Source organism: Castor canadensis, chromosome 15 (genome assembly GCF_047511655.1).
Source record: "Castor canadensis chromosome 15, mCasCan1.hap1v2, whole genome shotgun sequence".
Classification (NCBI taxonomy): domain Eukaryota; kingdom Metazoa; phylum Chordata; class Mammalia; order Rodentia; family Castoridae; genus Castor; species Castor canadensis.
The window spans coordinates 90,154,839-90,173,249 of record NC_133400.1 but is presented as its reverse complement, the minus strand read 5'-3'; the positions used below and the strand labels follow the sequence as shown (position 1 = coordinate 90,173,249).

The 18,411-nt window shown below is 34.6% G+C and overlaps 1 protein-coding gene across 1 annotated transcript; it reads left to right on the top strand.

Annotated features, from left to right (window-relative positions):
* Positions 1-1,714: 1,714 nt before the first annotated feature.
* Positions 1,715-11,970, top strand: LOC109680003 (aldo-keto reductase family 1 member C13-like). Its single transcript, XM_020155020.2, has 9 exons — positions 1,715-1,869; positions 3,411-3,578; positions 4,376-4,492; positions 5,343-5,420; positions 5,962-6,084; positions 7,614-7,723; positions 7,979-8,144; positions 10,237-10,319; positions 11,710-11,970. The coding sequence occupies exons 1-9, from the start codon at positions 1,786-1,788 to the stop codon at positions 11,750-11,752; spliced, it is 972 nt and encodes a 323-aa protein (XP_020010609.2). The 5' UTR covers positions 1,715-1,785; the 3' UTR covers positions 11,753-11,970.
* The last annotated feature ends 6,441 nt before the right edge of the window (positions 11,971-18,411 follow it).

The window sequence follows — 18,411 nt, the reverse complement described above, 5'->3', positions numbered from 1 at the left end:
GCCAGCCTGATAGGTTTGCAAGACCTAATTTCAAAAAATTATTCAAGGAAAAAAAAAGGGCTGGAGGAGTAGCTCAAGCAGTAAGAGTGTCTACCTTGCAGTAATGAGTCCCTGAGTTCAAATTTCATGGCTGAAAATAAAATCCACAGAATGAGTAATCAGCTATGTCTTCAGAGGTTTGTTTAGAGATGAAGGGAAAATTGTCAGAATCAAAACGGAGTTGAGTGTCTCAACCCTCCAAAAGTAACTAAAGCTGAGAAGTTAAGGAGAAATGGTTCTTGCACATGGTTATGTGACACTAAAGTCGTACTAAAAACCTCTGTACAAAAGGTGAACTGGAACCTTTTGCAAACACCTTCCATTAAAGTAGAGACATGAAAATGACTAGTTCTAATGATTACAAACATAACTTTTGTAATCCATATTAATGAAATTACATAAAATAAAAGAGTATCCCTATATAATTAATGAGAATAAATGTCTTCTGACATTGTTTTCCTCCGATACTCTGCTTTATACTGTTGTTCATGCCTTCACTTACATGCATGGAAATTTTCATTTGTATGCATCAGGCATTACAATTTTCTTTGAGGTTCAAAATTTTTTGAAATGCTCATTAGCCACACACTTTTATGTGTGTTTGTGTGTATGTTTTATTATATGTCATGATTTCCAATAATGTATGATGAAGTAGTAAATATGGGCTTCATTATGAACAAAACAAAAGCAAAAACTTGAAACAAGAAAAAAGACCTCTGAAGGTTTTCAATCTAATAAATGATCAGTAACAGTTGAATCAATCTCATAATAATATAGAATGATATGTGGGATATTGTGTAGAGAAAATTTAGTAAAAATAATTGCTTGTCATTATTCACAAATTTATTTAATAATTATTATGTAAACCAGAAGGGAATTCATCAAAAACTAAAAGTAAAACTTCCATATAATATAGTCATACCACTTTTGGGTATATTCTGAAAGATTCAAAGTCAGTTACTATAGAGATACCTGTAAACCACTGTTTATTGTGGCACCATTCAAATTCCCAAATTATGGATTTGGCTTAGTTTCTGAACAATGGATGAATGAATAAGAAAATGTGGCATATATACATAATGGCGTTTTACTCAGATATTAAGAAAAATGAAATCAGGGTCATTTACTGGTAAGTGGGCAGAAGTGGAGATTATCATGTAATAGGCGAGTCCACAAAGACAAGTATCACATGATTTATTTGTCAAGGTTAGTCAGAACAAAATAATCAAGGTCATGAAAGTCAAAGTGGGAGTTCCTGGGGATGGAAAGGGAAAGAAAACATATAATAAATTGTATTATATGCATGTTTGGAAATGTCACGATACAATACCTTCTTACATATAATTAAATATACAGCAATAAAATAATAAAAATAATTATCTGTCAAAAATAAATGGTCTCGTCCAATTTTCTCCACGTATATGTCTGTTTTTTTCCTAATGTTGGTTTTTGAGACTCCCTTTCACTATGTTTGGTGGGCAGGCCTCAAATTCATGATCCTCTTGTCTTAACTTGCCAAATACTTAGGTGTGTGTGTGACCACACCTGCCTGGAATACTGCTTAATTCCACTACCTTCTGTCTTCTTTTAGTTAACCATTAGACAGCCTTATTGATTAATAATTAGACATAGAGTGGCACTGGATCAACACTATTCAGGCAGGAGGAGCTATGACTTGCTATTTATAAATTCCCTGTGCATGCAGGAGAAGAAACAGAAACTGCTCAGACAGAGGACTGACCAGCAATGAATTCCAAACACCAGCAAGTGAAACTAAATGATGGTCACTTCATTCCTGGACTGGGCTTTGGCACCTATACCCCTGAAGAGGTAACATTAGCTGTGTGGTGAATGGTTCAAAAGAAAACATATGTAGTATGAGTGGAGATTGATATGGCCTGTCAAGAGATCTATAACCTGTATGACTCTTGTGAATGCACCTGGTTCTCAGTTTTTCCAGGCTAGAAGTATGCCAGGAAAAAGAGAAGATTGTCAGACTTTTCTCTGCATTAGCCTCTCATCACCAACTCTTGATTATTCTGGGCATTATGTTTTCCCTGCTTAAATCTATTTCCTAGCTTAGAAGAAAAGATGAAATATTCAGCAGTCCAGAACACTGTCTATCAGCATCCTTACTTGTACGTTTATTTCTATAATTCAGGAAATCTTTTTCCTTTCATGAAAGCAAGATCCAGAGAAGTAGGAAGCATGAAATAAATGATGGAGGGGCACTGCTGTTCTGCTGTGGGATAGCCTTCAGCATCTCTCAGTAAATGATGGACATGGCTAATTAAAATTTTCTATGTGCCCCTGTCACCAAATGGAGTTTGAATTTAGGCACATGATGGTCTTGGTAAAGAATGTATTTGTGGGCAAGACACACAGAGGAAAGAATTATGTACAACAAGGTATATTTAAAAATGAAAAAATACTCTTATATGAGTTAAGTGTGGGCAAACTGATTAAGAAATCTTGTGCCCCAAATTTTCAGCAGTTGAAGAATTTATAATCACCAGCTAATGAGTATGTTAAGAAGAGGTACATAATCTTGGAGATTCCCAGGAAGGATGTAGACAGGAAAAAGATTGCCATACAAGGTAACATAAGAATTATAATACTTACAATTACATAAAACTCTGGCTACATTTTGTGAAATGATTTTGTAGAAATGGAACAAAAGTATGCAAGGCAGGGTTGCTTGCAGAACAAGTTGGAGGGCAGGATGTCACATCAACAGGACAAAATGCTTTATGGAGTAGAGGATACTGATAAAATAACAAGATAATGGGGAAAGAAAAGGAACAGGATGTTTTCATCTCATTTAAGAGCTATCCAAAATGCAGGATATTTATCAGGATGTAAATGGGGAGTTGGAAGCTTCTGTTTGTTCTTTATTGGTGGCTGTTAGATTTCTTCTTATCTACTTTCTTAAGACATCTTCACCAATTGCAACTGTGGGAAATTTACCTGAATGTATCTTTAACATGATGATAGGAAAAATTGGGAATGCATGAGGGTACACATGATTTATGGTCCTTCTTAATGTATGTATATAAACATACATATGTAATTCACGTATATATACATTAAGAGTTGATCTAACCTAGCTTGGAAAGATTCCTGGAAAAACTGCAATTGGGCTATGTTGACCTCTATCTTATTCATTACCCAGTGCCAGTGAAGGTGGGTAATTTGTATGCATACATTAAGAAGGGCTAGTAATTCACCTGCAGCCTTATTCAATAATAAGTGATCTGATGATGACTTTGGAGTATTAAAATCCTGTCCTCTACTGAACTGTCCACTAGACTCACTCTGAGCTACCATTCACAACATGTATCTCCAAATACTACCTTCTGTTGTTCTCCTAGGTTCCTAAAAGTAAAACAATGGAGGCCACAAAAATGGCTATAGATGCTGGGTTCCGCCATATTGATACTGCTCATGCATACCAAGTTGAAGAGGAGGTGGGACAAGTCATTCAGAGCAAGATTGCAGATGGCACTGTGAAGAGAGAAGACATATTTCTCACTTCAAAGGTACTATGCATATTGTGTGTGAGTATATAAGTTAATGATGTGATATAAGGATGCAGAAATTGTAAAAAACTGACATAATAGTGAAATGAGCTTATTGGTACATTTTCTATTCACATAGAACTCACATATATGATTCAGTTACAAAAACTGAGAAAGATTGTGACTTTATACTTACTCTATCTAAATCATATATTTACTATACTGAGCTTCAACTCAAATCAGTGTCACTTAGCATGGGCTGTGAAATCACACAGAAGTATAATCAAATATGTCTTTCTTTATCCCCTAGATGACTTTCTGAAATTTCTCATCTTTTGAAATATAAATCAAAAACTTTATATAGAGAAACCCATAAGAGACTTTTTGTATAATAAATAAGAAATGGTAATGTGTATTCATTCATCTCCAGCACATATCAAAATGGTCAAAATGTGTTTCTCTTAAGTTATATAAATAAAGGGCTGCTGATTCTTCTCCAGCAATATAAATCTGATGAGCTGATTAGATAAATGATGGCTTTATAATCTCTGTTACCACAGTTTAGAGATTGGACATTATTATGTGATTAAATTTATCCCTTGAGATATTTTATTCCATATTCAGTAGATTGACTAACAATGATCAAACATACACAGGAGTTTACCTCAGTAGGTCACATCAAAGGAACCCCAGCAATGAAAGGTGTATTTTCCCCTTGACCGTCAGTTTCTTTGCAGTACAAAATATGTCAATATTAGGTGAAACAAATTTGAATAATTTATTAATCCAGCACAAATTCCATTCTTCATCATCTGTAGCTTTGGTGTACTTTCCATCGCCCAGAGTTGGTCCAACCTAGCTTGGAAAGATCACTGAAAAAACTGCAATTGGATTATGTTGACCTCTATCTTATTCATTATCCAGTGCCAATGAAGGTAGGCAATTTAACCTTTTGTTATTATCAGTTTGTATTATTAACTTTGGGGACATGACCATCATTTCCAAAGATGGTTATCTTAAGTTGTTATAAATATATATACTCGATTTATATGTTTTATAATCATAATCTACTCAAGAGAGGTTATACAAAAGAGTTTGTTTATTATGAAATGGGCAGACCATGCAATGGCTACACTTACACATTAGAAGTAGCCTTCAGAAACAACAGTGTTTTTACATCCCATTTATCTTTGTTATTAGGGATTTCCCAGGGATTTACCCCAGCCTTTTCTATTGATGGCAAATGTACTTGAGACTGTTCAAGCTTCATGCTCATTAGTACCCTATAGATTCTCTACATCTGCACTATCAAAATGAATCTTGCATACAACCTTGATTGACCATCTGGTTCATATCCCTACCTTTGGACCCACAGATGGTTGGGTAGCTAAAGAATACTGATTGTTTAGCCTGGGTCAAGAGTGCAATCCAGTGTTGCTGGTGGTTAAAGGCATGCAAATGCTAAATTTCTCACTGAAAGATAGCATTTTGCTACATGAATCTGTAGAAGTAGGCAGAATAACACCGGTTAACCAGGAGACTTCATTAGGACCTGTGTAAACATTGTTTCATGACACATATAATGGATAGAGAAATACAAGAACTGAAAGATATTCCTTACAATTGCACATGTAAACCACTTTGCAAATCTAAGTATGTAGAGGGGTGCTTCACTCATATTCATGGATGGGTAGTGTCCCGTTTCATATGCATATATATAGGAGTGTTTCTCTGGGTGGGACACTTGTGTTTTGTGAGATTGATGTAACTATTACTCTGTTCCAGCCAGGGGAAGATGATTTTCCAACAGATGAAAATGGAAAGTCAATGTTGGACACAGTAGATTTTTGTGCCACGTGGGAGGTGAGTGAATACTTGGTGAAGGGATAGCAGAGGATGCCAGAATAGGAAGAGTTGGGTCATTTTTCCAGGTAAGAAAATTATATATCCTATGTAGCGATATATACCCTGAAGTCTAGAAATGTGTTGCTTTTAAGGGTCTTTTGCTAGAGGTGTGGGGAAGAATCAGTTACTTTAATATGATATAGAAGAACCAAGTAGAACTGAGGACAATAGAAACAGGCATACTTTGTCACCATATTCAGTAATGTTTTCATACCTCTAATGACGACGCAGAAATTTTTTTTTCTGCCTGTCACTGTTTCTCTCATATTTATAATTATTTTTTCTTCAGAATCATTTCCAGGGAGCATCATCATTTCTGGACAGTGTGCTCCTTTTTTTTTCCTTTTTCCATTCCAAGGCATCAAACCAAGGACTATGCACATGCTAGGAAAACACTGTACCATTGAACTATACACCTAGCCCCCGGCAGTGTTCCTTTTAATGGTTAAAATTTGCATTTATATTCAATTGATCCAACTATACAACGTTCCCTTCACAGGCCATGGAGAAGTGTAAGGATGCCGGACTGGCCAAGTCCATTGGGGTTTCCAATTTTAATCACAGGCAGCTAGAGATGATCCTGAATAAGCCAGGGCTCAAGTACAAACCTGTCTGCAACCAGGTGAGAACTCTCAGCCTCCTCTCCAACTCTTATTAATTTGCTTATTTCTTTATTTCTGTCAGGTATCCATTCTTGTTTTCCTCAAATTTCATCTTTCTTCTTTGGAACAGAAGAATCTAAAAGTAATTCCTCTGTCTCAGGGTTCATGGAAGATCCTTACTTGTATTTCTTCTTAGTGAACACAGAGGCATATATTAGTGCCCAATTGATATATTGTGCCCATGGGGAACAGTCACTAATAAGACCCCTAATTAAAAATGAAGTTATCGCTGAGCTATTATGAATGCTAAGACATAAGATGGGTGAAGGTGCTATATGAAGAAGTGGGTATAGCAAGGAAATCCATGAAAACATGTAATGGATGGTAAATAAGGATGATTGAGAATAAGATAGATAGTGGCAAAGATGTGTGGAGTTTGGATGTTTCTGTCCTTTATTTGTGTCTGATGTCAGGTTTCTTTTAATTAGGAGTTAGATTTGAATCCTTTATTATACTAACCTTCAATATTTTTTACTAGAAATGTTCTTTGCATGCTATGACTCCCAAATTGCACCATAGCAGAAAGCATGTCATGACAGTTTATTCACCTAATAGTGGTGTTTATTTCATCATTTTCTTAAGTAGTCCTAGTCAGATCTCTTTTAAGAATGCATGTTTTCCTGTATTGCCATTACTCAGTCTGTGGGTGAAATTTTTTAATAGCAAAGATTCCACTAAAGACAAATTTTTACATAATTCTTGAGGTTTAATCAATCATTTCTGTGAGACTGATAGAGTCATTAGAATTTGTGAATAATTATTTTCATTTTAATTACTCTGTCTACTTTTATTAACATAAATTTTAGTATGCAAACAAATTTATTCATTACATCAGTTTAACTGCAATTGTTCCTGAAAGGAAGGGACCTTAATTCCTGCCTTTTCAAAAATCAGTATTCTGAGACAGGAATTATAGTAATAATCTCCATCTGCAGGATAATGTATTTTTTCTTTCTGAACTGAAGAACTTTTACTTACTATATGTCAGAATGGCTTTTAGTCATTATTGTTTTTAATGTGTAAATCTGTCCAAGGTCACCAGCAGGAGAAAGAAAAACATTACTTGGTTTGGCATAGTAGCTCAAGCCTGTAACCTTAGCTACTCAGTATGTGGAAATCTGGAGGATCAAGGTTCCAGGCCAGCTGGAGCAAAACAAAGTTCATGAGAACCCATCTCAACCAAAGGCTGGGGAGAGTGGTGTGCACCTGTCATCCCCAGCTATGTGGTGAAGCATAAATAGGAGAATCACTGCCCAGGCTAACCCAGGAGTAAACAAAACCCTATCTCAAAAATAATCAATCCAGAAAGGACTGGTGGAGTGCTTCCAGTGGTAGGGCTCTTGCCTAAGAAGTATGAGGCCATAAATTCCACACACAGTACACAAATGTTGATATTTTTCAATTCAAATATAATGTTACATAAATTTTCACTGTTCTGCTTTGTTTCCTTTTAACAAGTTTTGTTAATATCTATCTTGGCTATCCATAGGTAGAATGTCATCTTTACCTCAACCAGAGCAAACTGCTGGATTTCTGCAAGTCAAAAGACATTGTGCTGGTTGCTTATGGTGCTCTGGGAACTCAGCGACCTAAAAGATGGTAACAAAGACAATAGGAGGATTCTTTAAAACATCAATGTTGATGAAAAAGTTTTAGTCCTGCACACTCTGTATTTTAGAGTTAATGCTGAATTGCGTCAGGGGAAAATATGCATTTCTGAGTAAATCTTCAAAGATAGTCTCCCTGCTGGTATGGGATCCCTGGACTTGAGTGGGTACCCTAGTGAGTTTAGAATCCTTGCAAGGAGCTGAATGCTCAGCCTCTGGAGTTCAGAATTTGTGTCTTTTCTTGCAGGGTGGACCCAGGCTCCCCAGTTCTCTTGAATGATCCAATTATTTGTGCCATGGCAAAAAAGCACAATCAAAGTTCTGCCCTGATTGCCCTTCGCTACCTGCTGCAACGTGGCATTGTGCCACTGGCCCAGAGTTACAAAGAAAAGGAGATAAGAGAGAACATACAGGTGCTGAGTGGGGGCTGTGTGCATCCACATTGATACGTAGTACTCTTCACAATTGTATTTCCTTGATGCCTGAGTACATTTGTGGGCCAAATTATTTCCCTAGCATTTCTAATATATGTGAGATTTCAGGTGCTCTTGGAAATCCTTTCTCCTAAACTTCATTGAGAGAGAGCATAGCCTAGTTTGAATTAGGATTTCAGAGAGCACAGAGATGTGGGTTTCAGAATTATGTTAGCCTTGTCCTGAGTAAGTGACATCATCTTTTCTTTATTTTCTGAAATGAGTGATTTGGATTGGGTGATTTTTATTGTTAAAATAAGTATTATATTTGCATTTTGCATTTCCTTGCACCGGCATATTCTAATATTCTATAGATATTTATTTTGTTTCTTCACAGGTTAAATATATTCCTTACCCTCTTACCAAGATCAATGTTTTAAGAAACACTATAATACATTCGCAGGACAATGAGGCCTCTCTGGTCATGACACTGGTTCAGCTATTGTATAGGGTTCTTCTGCTGTACATAGTTTTAACAAGGCTTCACCCCTTCAAAGTGCTCTATACGTATCAAGGCAGTGACTAGGAGCAGATCCTTGCAAAGCCTTTTATGCCTAAGCTCAGAATTGAGCTAAGTTCCAATGACCAATGCAAGTGGCACACCAGGCAAGATTCAAGGGGTGGGGAAATAGCGCCGCTTAGTGGAAATAGTTCAAATTCATGTAACAAAGAATGTGGAGACTTGGAAATGTGGATTGTTGGTTGGGTGGTTTTTTTATAACCGATTTACAACAATGTTCCATTCCATTATTTTATTAAATCATTGTAGTCTTTCCTTCCTAACTGTTCTCTTTCAATATCAGCTTCCCAAAACTATTTGAAATAAAAATTCAAATACATCTATATGATTTTTTAAATACTATAAATGTTCTTAAAGAATGATTTTTTGGCTTCTACTCACCCTTCAATTTTCCCATTTGCTTTCCCCAACTGCCTTAATGTGCTTGAGAATTAGTCTTGCTGTCCAGAGTGGGAAAAGATTTCCTTACTCTATTGTTACAAATACCTTTTCTATCCTTAACAGATGATTCTGTTATATAAAAATTAGAATCATGGTTTCAAACTTCACCCATAGTAAGTCTTTAAGTGTTTAGATATGGAAGTCTTTAGATATTTCAATGAACCTGACAATAGGTTTGTAGAAAGCTCAGTGTTTGAAATATTAAGGACTGTAATCCATAATTATGATGTAGTTTTTAATTTTTTAGGTTATATTTCAAAATACTTTAATAAATTTCATAATGAATACACACTAGATAATTTATATATGTTCTCTCAGATTCTTCACAGAAAGTGACTGTTTTGATAATTTACAAATTTGGAAAAACTTCAATGAATGCTTTTTCTTAGATCCATCAGTTGTCACATTGTCGACCTCTCCCTTTAAACACACGCACACTATTTTAGGGAATTACCAAAGTCTTAATGATCCATTTGTTTTAACATCTTAGAAATTATTGAAACTTATTTTGATGTTTGAGGTTCCCAAATGTAGATAATGAGATCTTCTTCAAATCATTTCTTTGACATAATGAGCAAGTATGTAATTCCTGACTTAAATTGTGCACTGTGCACATTTTAGTTGTTCATTGGTGGATGCAGAATACTAACTCCATCCACAAAACCTTTTCTACATTTCAAAACTTTTCTCCAAAATCTTTGGGAGGTTTATATATGGAATTTTATAATCTCAGCTTTGTTTCTGATCCAGCGACTTTTGAAATCTTTTTTGTATAATGTTGTGCAGTTCTGATACTTATCAAAGTCACTTTTCTTTAATTTTCACCTGATATTCATTGACCATTTGAGTGTTTTGCTTTAATCTCTTTAATAGCTTTTACAAACTCTCAGATATTTTAAATATTGTCTTTGCTGATTCATTTTATTTTCAAGACTGGCAAATACACACTCTAAATATACCAATATAACTGCCTACTTGTGTGGTAGGTTTTTGAAATCTGATTCATGATTTAATTCAAGATTGGCAAATACACAGTTTAAGTATGCTAATAGCTGCCTACTTGTGTGATAGGTTTTTGAATTCCAGTTGTCTTCAGAGGATATGAAAGTCCTAGATGGCCTGAACAAAAATTTACGCTATCTACCTGCTGAATTGTAAGTAACTTTAGTAAACACGTTGTCTCAATTCGCTGTCATTTTAAGTTTCTCCCTTCCTTATCTGTACATGTTGTTTCAAACTCAAAACTCTACATCTGACTCTTGAAAAGCTGCCATTGAGGCAGTCAATGGAGTATTTGATTTTGTGTTTATGAATTATGGACATCTCAATGCAGAGGATAAAGATGTTTTAGAGATGAGTGATTTAAAACAAGAGAATGTGTGCAGAAAAAGCCCACTTGTTGAGATTTATTGTAAGTAAAAATCTTTACCAATTCTTTATGCTGTAGGGTTATATAAATTGATATTGGACATATATTTTAAATGAAGACAAAGAAAGAATATATATCATTCTGGCAACAGACATTTAAATTCATGATAGAATAAATGTGAAAACATTTGAGAGGGTATTATAAAATCCACAATAACATATGCTCAGATTGGCATATATATTATTATTGCTAATATTTTTGTTAGTACACTAAAACTGCAAAATAAGGTAGAGAAACAATGCAATGAGGCACAAGGAGCATGATCAGTAATAATCACCTTATTAAATATTTAATACAGAATGATTTCTATAAATTCATAATTTATATAATGTTCACAAGTTGGTAGATATATTATAATTGCTAATGTTTTTGTTAGTATAGAGAAAAATGAAGACTAAGAGACAGTGCAATGAGACAGAGTGGCAAGTAACCAATAATTCTTGTCACCTATAAAATATTTAAAGAGATAATGATTTTTATCACTTCTTATTTTGTATTGCTATTAAAATGTAGAAATATATCAATTCTATATTATATTCCATGGACTTAGAAGTATTTCATACAGATGACAACTTTGTATATCTGAATCTAATGTAATATGTTGTACATGATGATCGATAATAATTGAAGAGCTAATAAAATGGAAGTTAAATTACTAGCCTTAAACTATACACTCTAAAATACTTTTTGTGCTGGTCATTATGTTGAATTGTCCTTGTACTAAATATAACATAAGCAAGTTATACTTTTGTTGAGAGACTGAAATAGGAAAGACTTTTTTTGCTTTCTTTACTATGGTAGCTTGATAGACATAACTAAGAGAGAAGAATATGTATAAATGCTTGTCTGTGTGAGTTCTATTCTAAGAAATGGAATATAATTGGAAAAATTAAATTATATATAAGTTTAATTATATATTTTTGAAAATTCTATAAAGTTATGTTTATAAAACATAATGTTTTTATGTTTTATAAAAAACATAAAATGGCAGATTCTACACCCAGTCAGGAAATAAAATAACTTCATCCTAATGGTAGCTCTGTAGATTTCACATCTATACTTCTGGAAAGTGGATCACAGAATCCATGTTACTATTTTTTTCTCTTTCGTTTTAGCCTTGCTGACCACCCTAATTATCCATTTTCTGATGAATATTAAAATGGGGGCCTTTGCTGTGACTTGTACCAGCAGTTCCTGTGTGGTGAGTGGTGTGGGAGATGGTTCAGATGCTGTTGATTGGACACATCCATCCTGACCAGGTTTTGCTGCTTAGCAACTCACAAGCAGCTCAAGATGAATCTGTCAATATGGAAGGGAAGGCTTTATGTTTCCATCACTTTGTGAAATAAATATAAAAGTGTTTTATCTAATGATTACCTATTAGTACTGTCTTTATAACTTGCATGCTTTGCTTACTTTTATATCATATGATAAAAAACTAATTTGACTAGGAGTTTACGAGCAGGGATTAAAAGATAGTCACTTTTCTTCTTTTTTTCTTAGAGTCAGTGTCATGTATGTGATACAAGGATGGCTTCAAATTTGTCATCCTCCTGCCTTAGCTTCCAGTGTGCTGAAATTATAGGCATATCTTACTATGCCCCACTGTTAAAAGCTATCTTACAGATTTCAGTGGTGAGAGTGGTATTTCAGGCTCAAGCAAATACAGGCCGTTAGCTAGCATTTATTAGACTGTATTTCTCTAGCCCATGAAGTAACAAGAAAACACACTTTAGTTGGTTCATGGCTGTCAGTCTCAAGGGTGAGGTACATATTACAAGGAGACCCAGGACTCCTTACAAACAGCTTCACAGTAACTGCAGAGTGAGGTATTCATGTGGAGTGTATACTAGGGAGATGCAAGAGGAGCCACAAGAATCCTATAAAGCAGGAGTATGTTCAGAAAGTGAGCACTTCTCTGCTTGGAAATACTGTCAGCTATTCTTTCAATAACTGAGTCCTGCAGACAAAAGGAAGTTTTCACATATTTCCATGGATGGCAAGACTCATAGTCATGCATAGCATTATAAATAATATAATTATTATGGGAATAGGAACATAAAAATTAGAAGTAACTTTCATTGCATTGTGTTTAGAAAAGATTATAAGAAGTATGATGCATTGAAAAACATGTAATATTATGAACCACTTGAAATGTTAGCATGTAGAGTAATATCAATAAGATATTGGATGAATGTGCTCCAAATTCTCTCATGGAAACATCAAGAAGCTGCTTGACACTAGACCAACAGTAAACAGTTTCTTTTAAGCAGTGACCAGTGTATATCATCAAATTAAACACCTAGTCAGAAAAAAAAAAAGCAGGATTCAAAATGGTTGGCAATTACAATGTGCTCTTACCATTGCCAAAATCTGCACAGCACAGAATGGTTTTACTCTGTGTGGGAAAGCAACAGAGTTACCAATTTATTTCTTAAAATCAAAGTTATTGTTCTGAAAGTTGTGATAACTTATCTTGCTTTGTCACAAACTTAGGAATATGCATGATAATAGGACTGTGCTTATCATTCATAAAATGTTGCTCTGTCCTCCCAGCTGGGAATGCAAACTAACCTCAGAGATGCTGCTGAAATTGGATGAATAAGCCTCTGTTTATGTAACCATTTTTAAGTACCTTAGAAATACTTGCCACAGAATCTTTTTTTTTTTAACCACATTACATAAATTTTATTTTCTATTTTTTGGAAAAATTAGTAAAGCAAAGATCTAATACTTTTCCAAAAGCACAGAAGACAATGGCTCTATGTGATTTGAGGAGAAAATGGAGACATTTTATTACATCAATATCTCTACTGCATTATTTCTTACCTAATATTGCTCAATTTTTTCATGACTCTAAAATTAGACTCACAGAAGCGCCTACTCTCAAGGAGTGACGCTCCTTGAGCGTCAATGGGTTCCTTTATAATTCTAAATCTTTTTTGATATGTGCAAAATGCAGTTGGGGAGGGGTTATTGGAACTTTGTTAACGTCAATGTTTCCATTTGTTAGGATACAACTATGTATCATATTAGCTTAACCCTCACTGAAATATTAACTTCCATAACAAAAAGCCCAGAGAAAGAGCAAACCCATGATGTTGTACACTGAGAGTCAAGACCTTCTACCATCTTATCCTGGCGTTTTCCCACTTCTGTTCGTCGACATCATTTTGGGGCTGGGTTATGTAGCCTTGGAAAATATCAGATGTGACACCACAACACTGCACTATCCAGTATATGAGAGCAGACATCTTCTTTTAAAACATCTTTCTAAGGAGAAAAGGATATTTTCCCTCTCTCATGTCATTGGCTAAAACTGAGTCAAAGCCCTCTTCCCACAGTGACCACATATAAATGCTTATGGAATTAACATTTGGGTGTGAAACAAATAATTTGAAGGAAAAAGGAATGTTCCAATGTGTTGATCACTGCAATCATAGTGAGGGAGTGATGATTTTCTTTAGATGGCTCCAAACTTGCCTAGATTTTCAACTGTTTGGAAAGCTCTTTATGCCCATCTGTGGGGTTGGAACTCTGTTTTAAATGAAAAGGTCCAAGTAATAAAAGGATTATTTGTGCTCATTATAGATTCATTTCTCCTATATGGTTGGTATAAGCACAGATCAATAGCTGGGAATATAAGCTTTAGCCAACAGCAAACATTATACCAGATATGTACAGAGAATGAATGAACTGTGACTATTATTTTCATTGCTAGGTGACTATTATTATACCTAATTTAAATTCTTAAACTTGTGTGGAAAATGACAATGTGAACAAAGGAGCAAAGAGAGACCTGATGACTATGATTCTGATGAATGAATGACTTGATGAGATAAGGTGAAGTAAAGACTACCAAACAAGTGAAACGCATAGTATGGAATGTGCTAAAATTAAAATGTCTCAGAATGGGGTGCAGTGGTTTAAGCCTATATTTCTAGCTAATCTGGATGTAGAGATAGAGAAGATGGTAGCTGAAGGCCAGACCTGGAGAAAGTCCTCAAAAAATGGCTAGTCACAGTGACATGAGCTTGTCAATCCAGCTACTCAGGGAAGTACAAATAGGAGGATTGTTGTCCAGGCCAACCCAAGCATAATGCAACACCTTATCTGAAAAAGACAAAACAAACAAACAAAAAACAGTGCAAATGGCTAGTGGTGTGGATTAAGTGGCAGAAAGCTTGTGTATTGAACTCAATGCCCGAAGTTCACTTGCCCCTACTCCAGTGGAGGGGAGGAGGATTCCTTAGATATGAAGTTAAAAATAGTAAAATTGAACAGAGAATACTAGAAACTTTTAGAAATTGAAAATATCACAAAATTGGTGAATATGACTGATGTACTTCCTATACAAGATTGAATATAGAATTTTTAAACCAGTTGATTGAATATAGAATTTTTAAACCACATGAAGGAGACTAAGGTTGAAAAGAGAAAGTAAAGGAGATGAACCAATATTGGTTATACTACTTATATACATGGAGATGTCAAAATGAAACATTCACCAGTGTTAAACAAACAAAAATAATATTTTTTTTAAAAAACAGAGACTAGAAAGGCAAAATAGTTCCTGCCTGGGGGCTTGTTAAAGGTGTGGGGGATGATATAACAAAAGGGTGTAGAAGGTGAATATAGTGGAAATATTGTGCATTCGTGAATGAAAATGGAAAAATGAGACCTGTTGAAATTTTTACATCAATGGGGGAAAGGTGGAAAAAAAATGATGGAGGGGTTGAATTCAACTCTGATATGCTGTACGTATGTTTGTAAATGTAACAATGTACACCCAGTACAACAATAATAAGAAAATGGGGCATTTGAGATGTTAATATGATCAATGAAAGGTAATGTTTCCATATCCATAGCAGAAATTTGACATACAGAACAAAAGAAGTTGGTAATGATATAGAGATATGGTGATATTTGTCTTCAAGGAACATATTTTTTATACATGTGGTTTCTATTTGTTGTCTGAAGTGAAAATCTGTACTTTCAATATCTAGAGCCTGGTGATAAAGGAAAATCTTTTTTTGATACACACATATCAAAAAAGCAGAATGATACTAAATAACTTATTACTGCATTATTCTTGCATGGAAACATATGATATATATAAATTCTATTAAAAAGATTAATATGTTGAGGGTTATTTTCTCTAAATTAACTACCTGCATCAATGTCCTCAAATTTTAAGAAATAGTAAGTTGAATTTTCCATCCTTGTATAATGATGTAATAATAGCACTTTCAATATACACATGATATGTACCTTATGCAAAATTAAAAGTAGCTTTTGCCATTTCTGTTATTATGGGAATAATATGACAAAAGATCCTCATGGTGGTAAAATTGTTACAAATTTAACACTTTTATTGGTGAATATTTACTTTTCTTATAAGTAAAACAGAAATTAAAATATTCATATATATAAATAGATTACGTGTTAAAACATATTATGATTTATGTGGTAAGTAGATTCATGTTACTTGTTAAATAAGATAAAATATATTAAAATTTGAGTAGCTTTTTGGATATTTTTCAATACCTTTTTTAGAAGGCTATAATCATCACACTGTCATAAATTATGGCAGCTATACATATCAGGAAAAACGTTTTTTTTCCCTCTATTGTCATACCACACTCAACACTGAGGTGCCATGTACAGATGTGGGGTGTGAAAGGGGGATTTCCTTATATAACAAAGAATCAGTCACTCAGTTAGGTGTCTTCTAATTCAAACACATCCTGATACTATTGACCTGCCCATAGTCTCAATTTTCAAAAGGATCCCTACTTGAGAAGCCAGTCACAATTAATTAGTAACTGAGGTATGGTGAGAGATTACAAATAATACTCTACAAAAAATTCTACTTTTGTAATGAGTTTTATTTACTCTCTCGTTTTTGCCTCTCACAGAATATTGTACTATATTAACTTAGAAAACTAATTTGCACATTTGGGGATATAGCTCAGGACTTATTGCATGGTAGGTAAGCATTATGCCACTGAGCTACATCACCAGCCTCAGTTCCTCTTGTTATAAACCGAAAAAAATAAAATACCTAGGTGATGAAATAAAGTGAAGGGATTAATGTGACATAAATCTAAGTTGATAGGTCACAGTTATGCAATGGAAGCTTGAGATACCATGGAAGCCTACCTGATGACCTAGACATCTATTAAACATCTATGAGATAGGAAGCAGTACATGTGGTAGAGACAAAGGTAGGAGAGGGCTCCCAGTGGTGTAGAACAGCATAACAGTAGATGTTATCATGCTACTCAGAATGACATACAAATTAAAACTGAAGAATTGTTTATCTCTGTAATGTTCTTTTTAATATTTTCAGACCACAGATGAATGACCTTGCATAAGTTATACTGTGGAAAGCAAAACCATGGTTAATGGAAAACCACTGAATATGTGCCATTCTGGCCACAATCAAGTACATCCAGATCACCTCATTCAGAACCTTCATTGTCATACACAAGAGTTCAATTTTTTCCTCATCCTCACCAACAGATCTTTTTCATTCTTTATTTTAATTTCTTTTTAAATAGAAGCCATAAGTGGATATAAAATGCTATTGTGTTTTGACTTGCAATCTCATAATGATAATTGAGTTGAGTATATTTTCTTTCACCTATTTGTGACTTAAATCTTCCAGAAGTCTGTTGGACTTTTGTCAGTGTTCACATTAGCAGGAAATCCATGTGATCATGTTGATTGACATTTTTAATGTGCTGTCACATTTTGTTTGCTAATATTTTCCTGAGGATTTTTGAATCTGTGTAAAGCAGGGAGAAAAGCATCTAGCTTTCTTTGTGTGTGTGTGTGTGTGTGTGTGTGCGTGTGTGTGTGAGTATGTGTGTTTTTGTTATCAGGACAATGCTAATCTCATACAATGTGTATGGTAAAATTGCTTTCTCTTCTATTGTTTGGAATAACTAAATGAGGTGTAAGGCCAACCAGTTCTAGGGAATCTGTTCTGGGAGACTGATTTTTACTTATTCAACCTCATTATCATTACATTTCTACTCAAGTTTTATTTATTCATGTTTCAACTTTGCTAAGGTTAAAGTGTTCAAGAATTTCTCTAATTCTTCTAAATTATCTGTGTGTCTATGAAGGGCAGCCCAGCTACAGAGGGGAAAAGTGGTATTTTCTGCTTTAAGATAGCGTATGTAAGTGATGATATCATAGTGCAACAAATAAAAATTCTTTAACAAATTGCCTGTAGGAATCAGGATAGATGGATACCAGCTTGTAACTATTCAGAGCAAAACACCTCTCTAATTCTGTAAGTGATATGTATTTTCTCTCAGATAGTGTTAGAAGATTTCACAATATGTCTCAAATTTATTGGCCTTCACAATATAAACAGAGCAAGGATTATTGCACAAATGTAGTGAAAGCACAGTTTATATTGTTTGGTCACACATTGTAAACTGTCTTATAAAAGGGCTCTGCTTGTTAGCTTTAAAATACATTGCTTTGTCCTCTCTGTCAGGGACAAAACCTAATGTCATAGGTAGCAACCAATATGGACAAGAAAAATCCAAGGATTCTACTATGGCAAATGTTATTCTCAGTGCAGCAGACTCCAGATTTCATGTCATGTGAATGCAATGCTTTCAAAAAAGTGTTGCTACCATGCATGTCTCAGATTTTATTTGCCACAGGAATTTTGTGTAGCACAGAAAAAGTAAGAAGAATGGAAACTAATCTTCTTGGTTAAAATATCAACCAACATCTCAGACCAAATTGTGACAAAATGAGCCAGAACAAGTTCTGTGAATGAGTAAAGAAAAGAG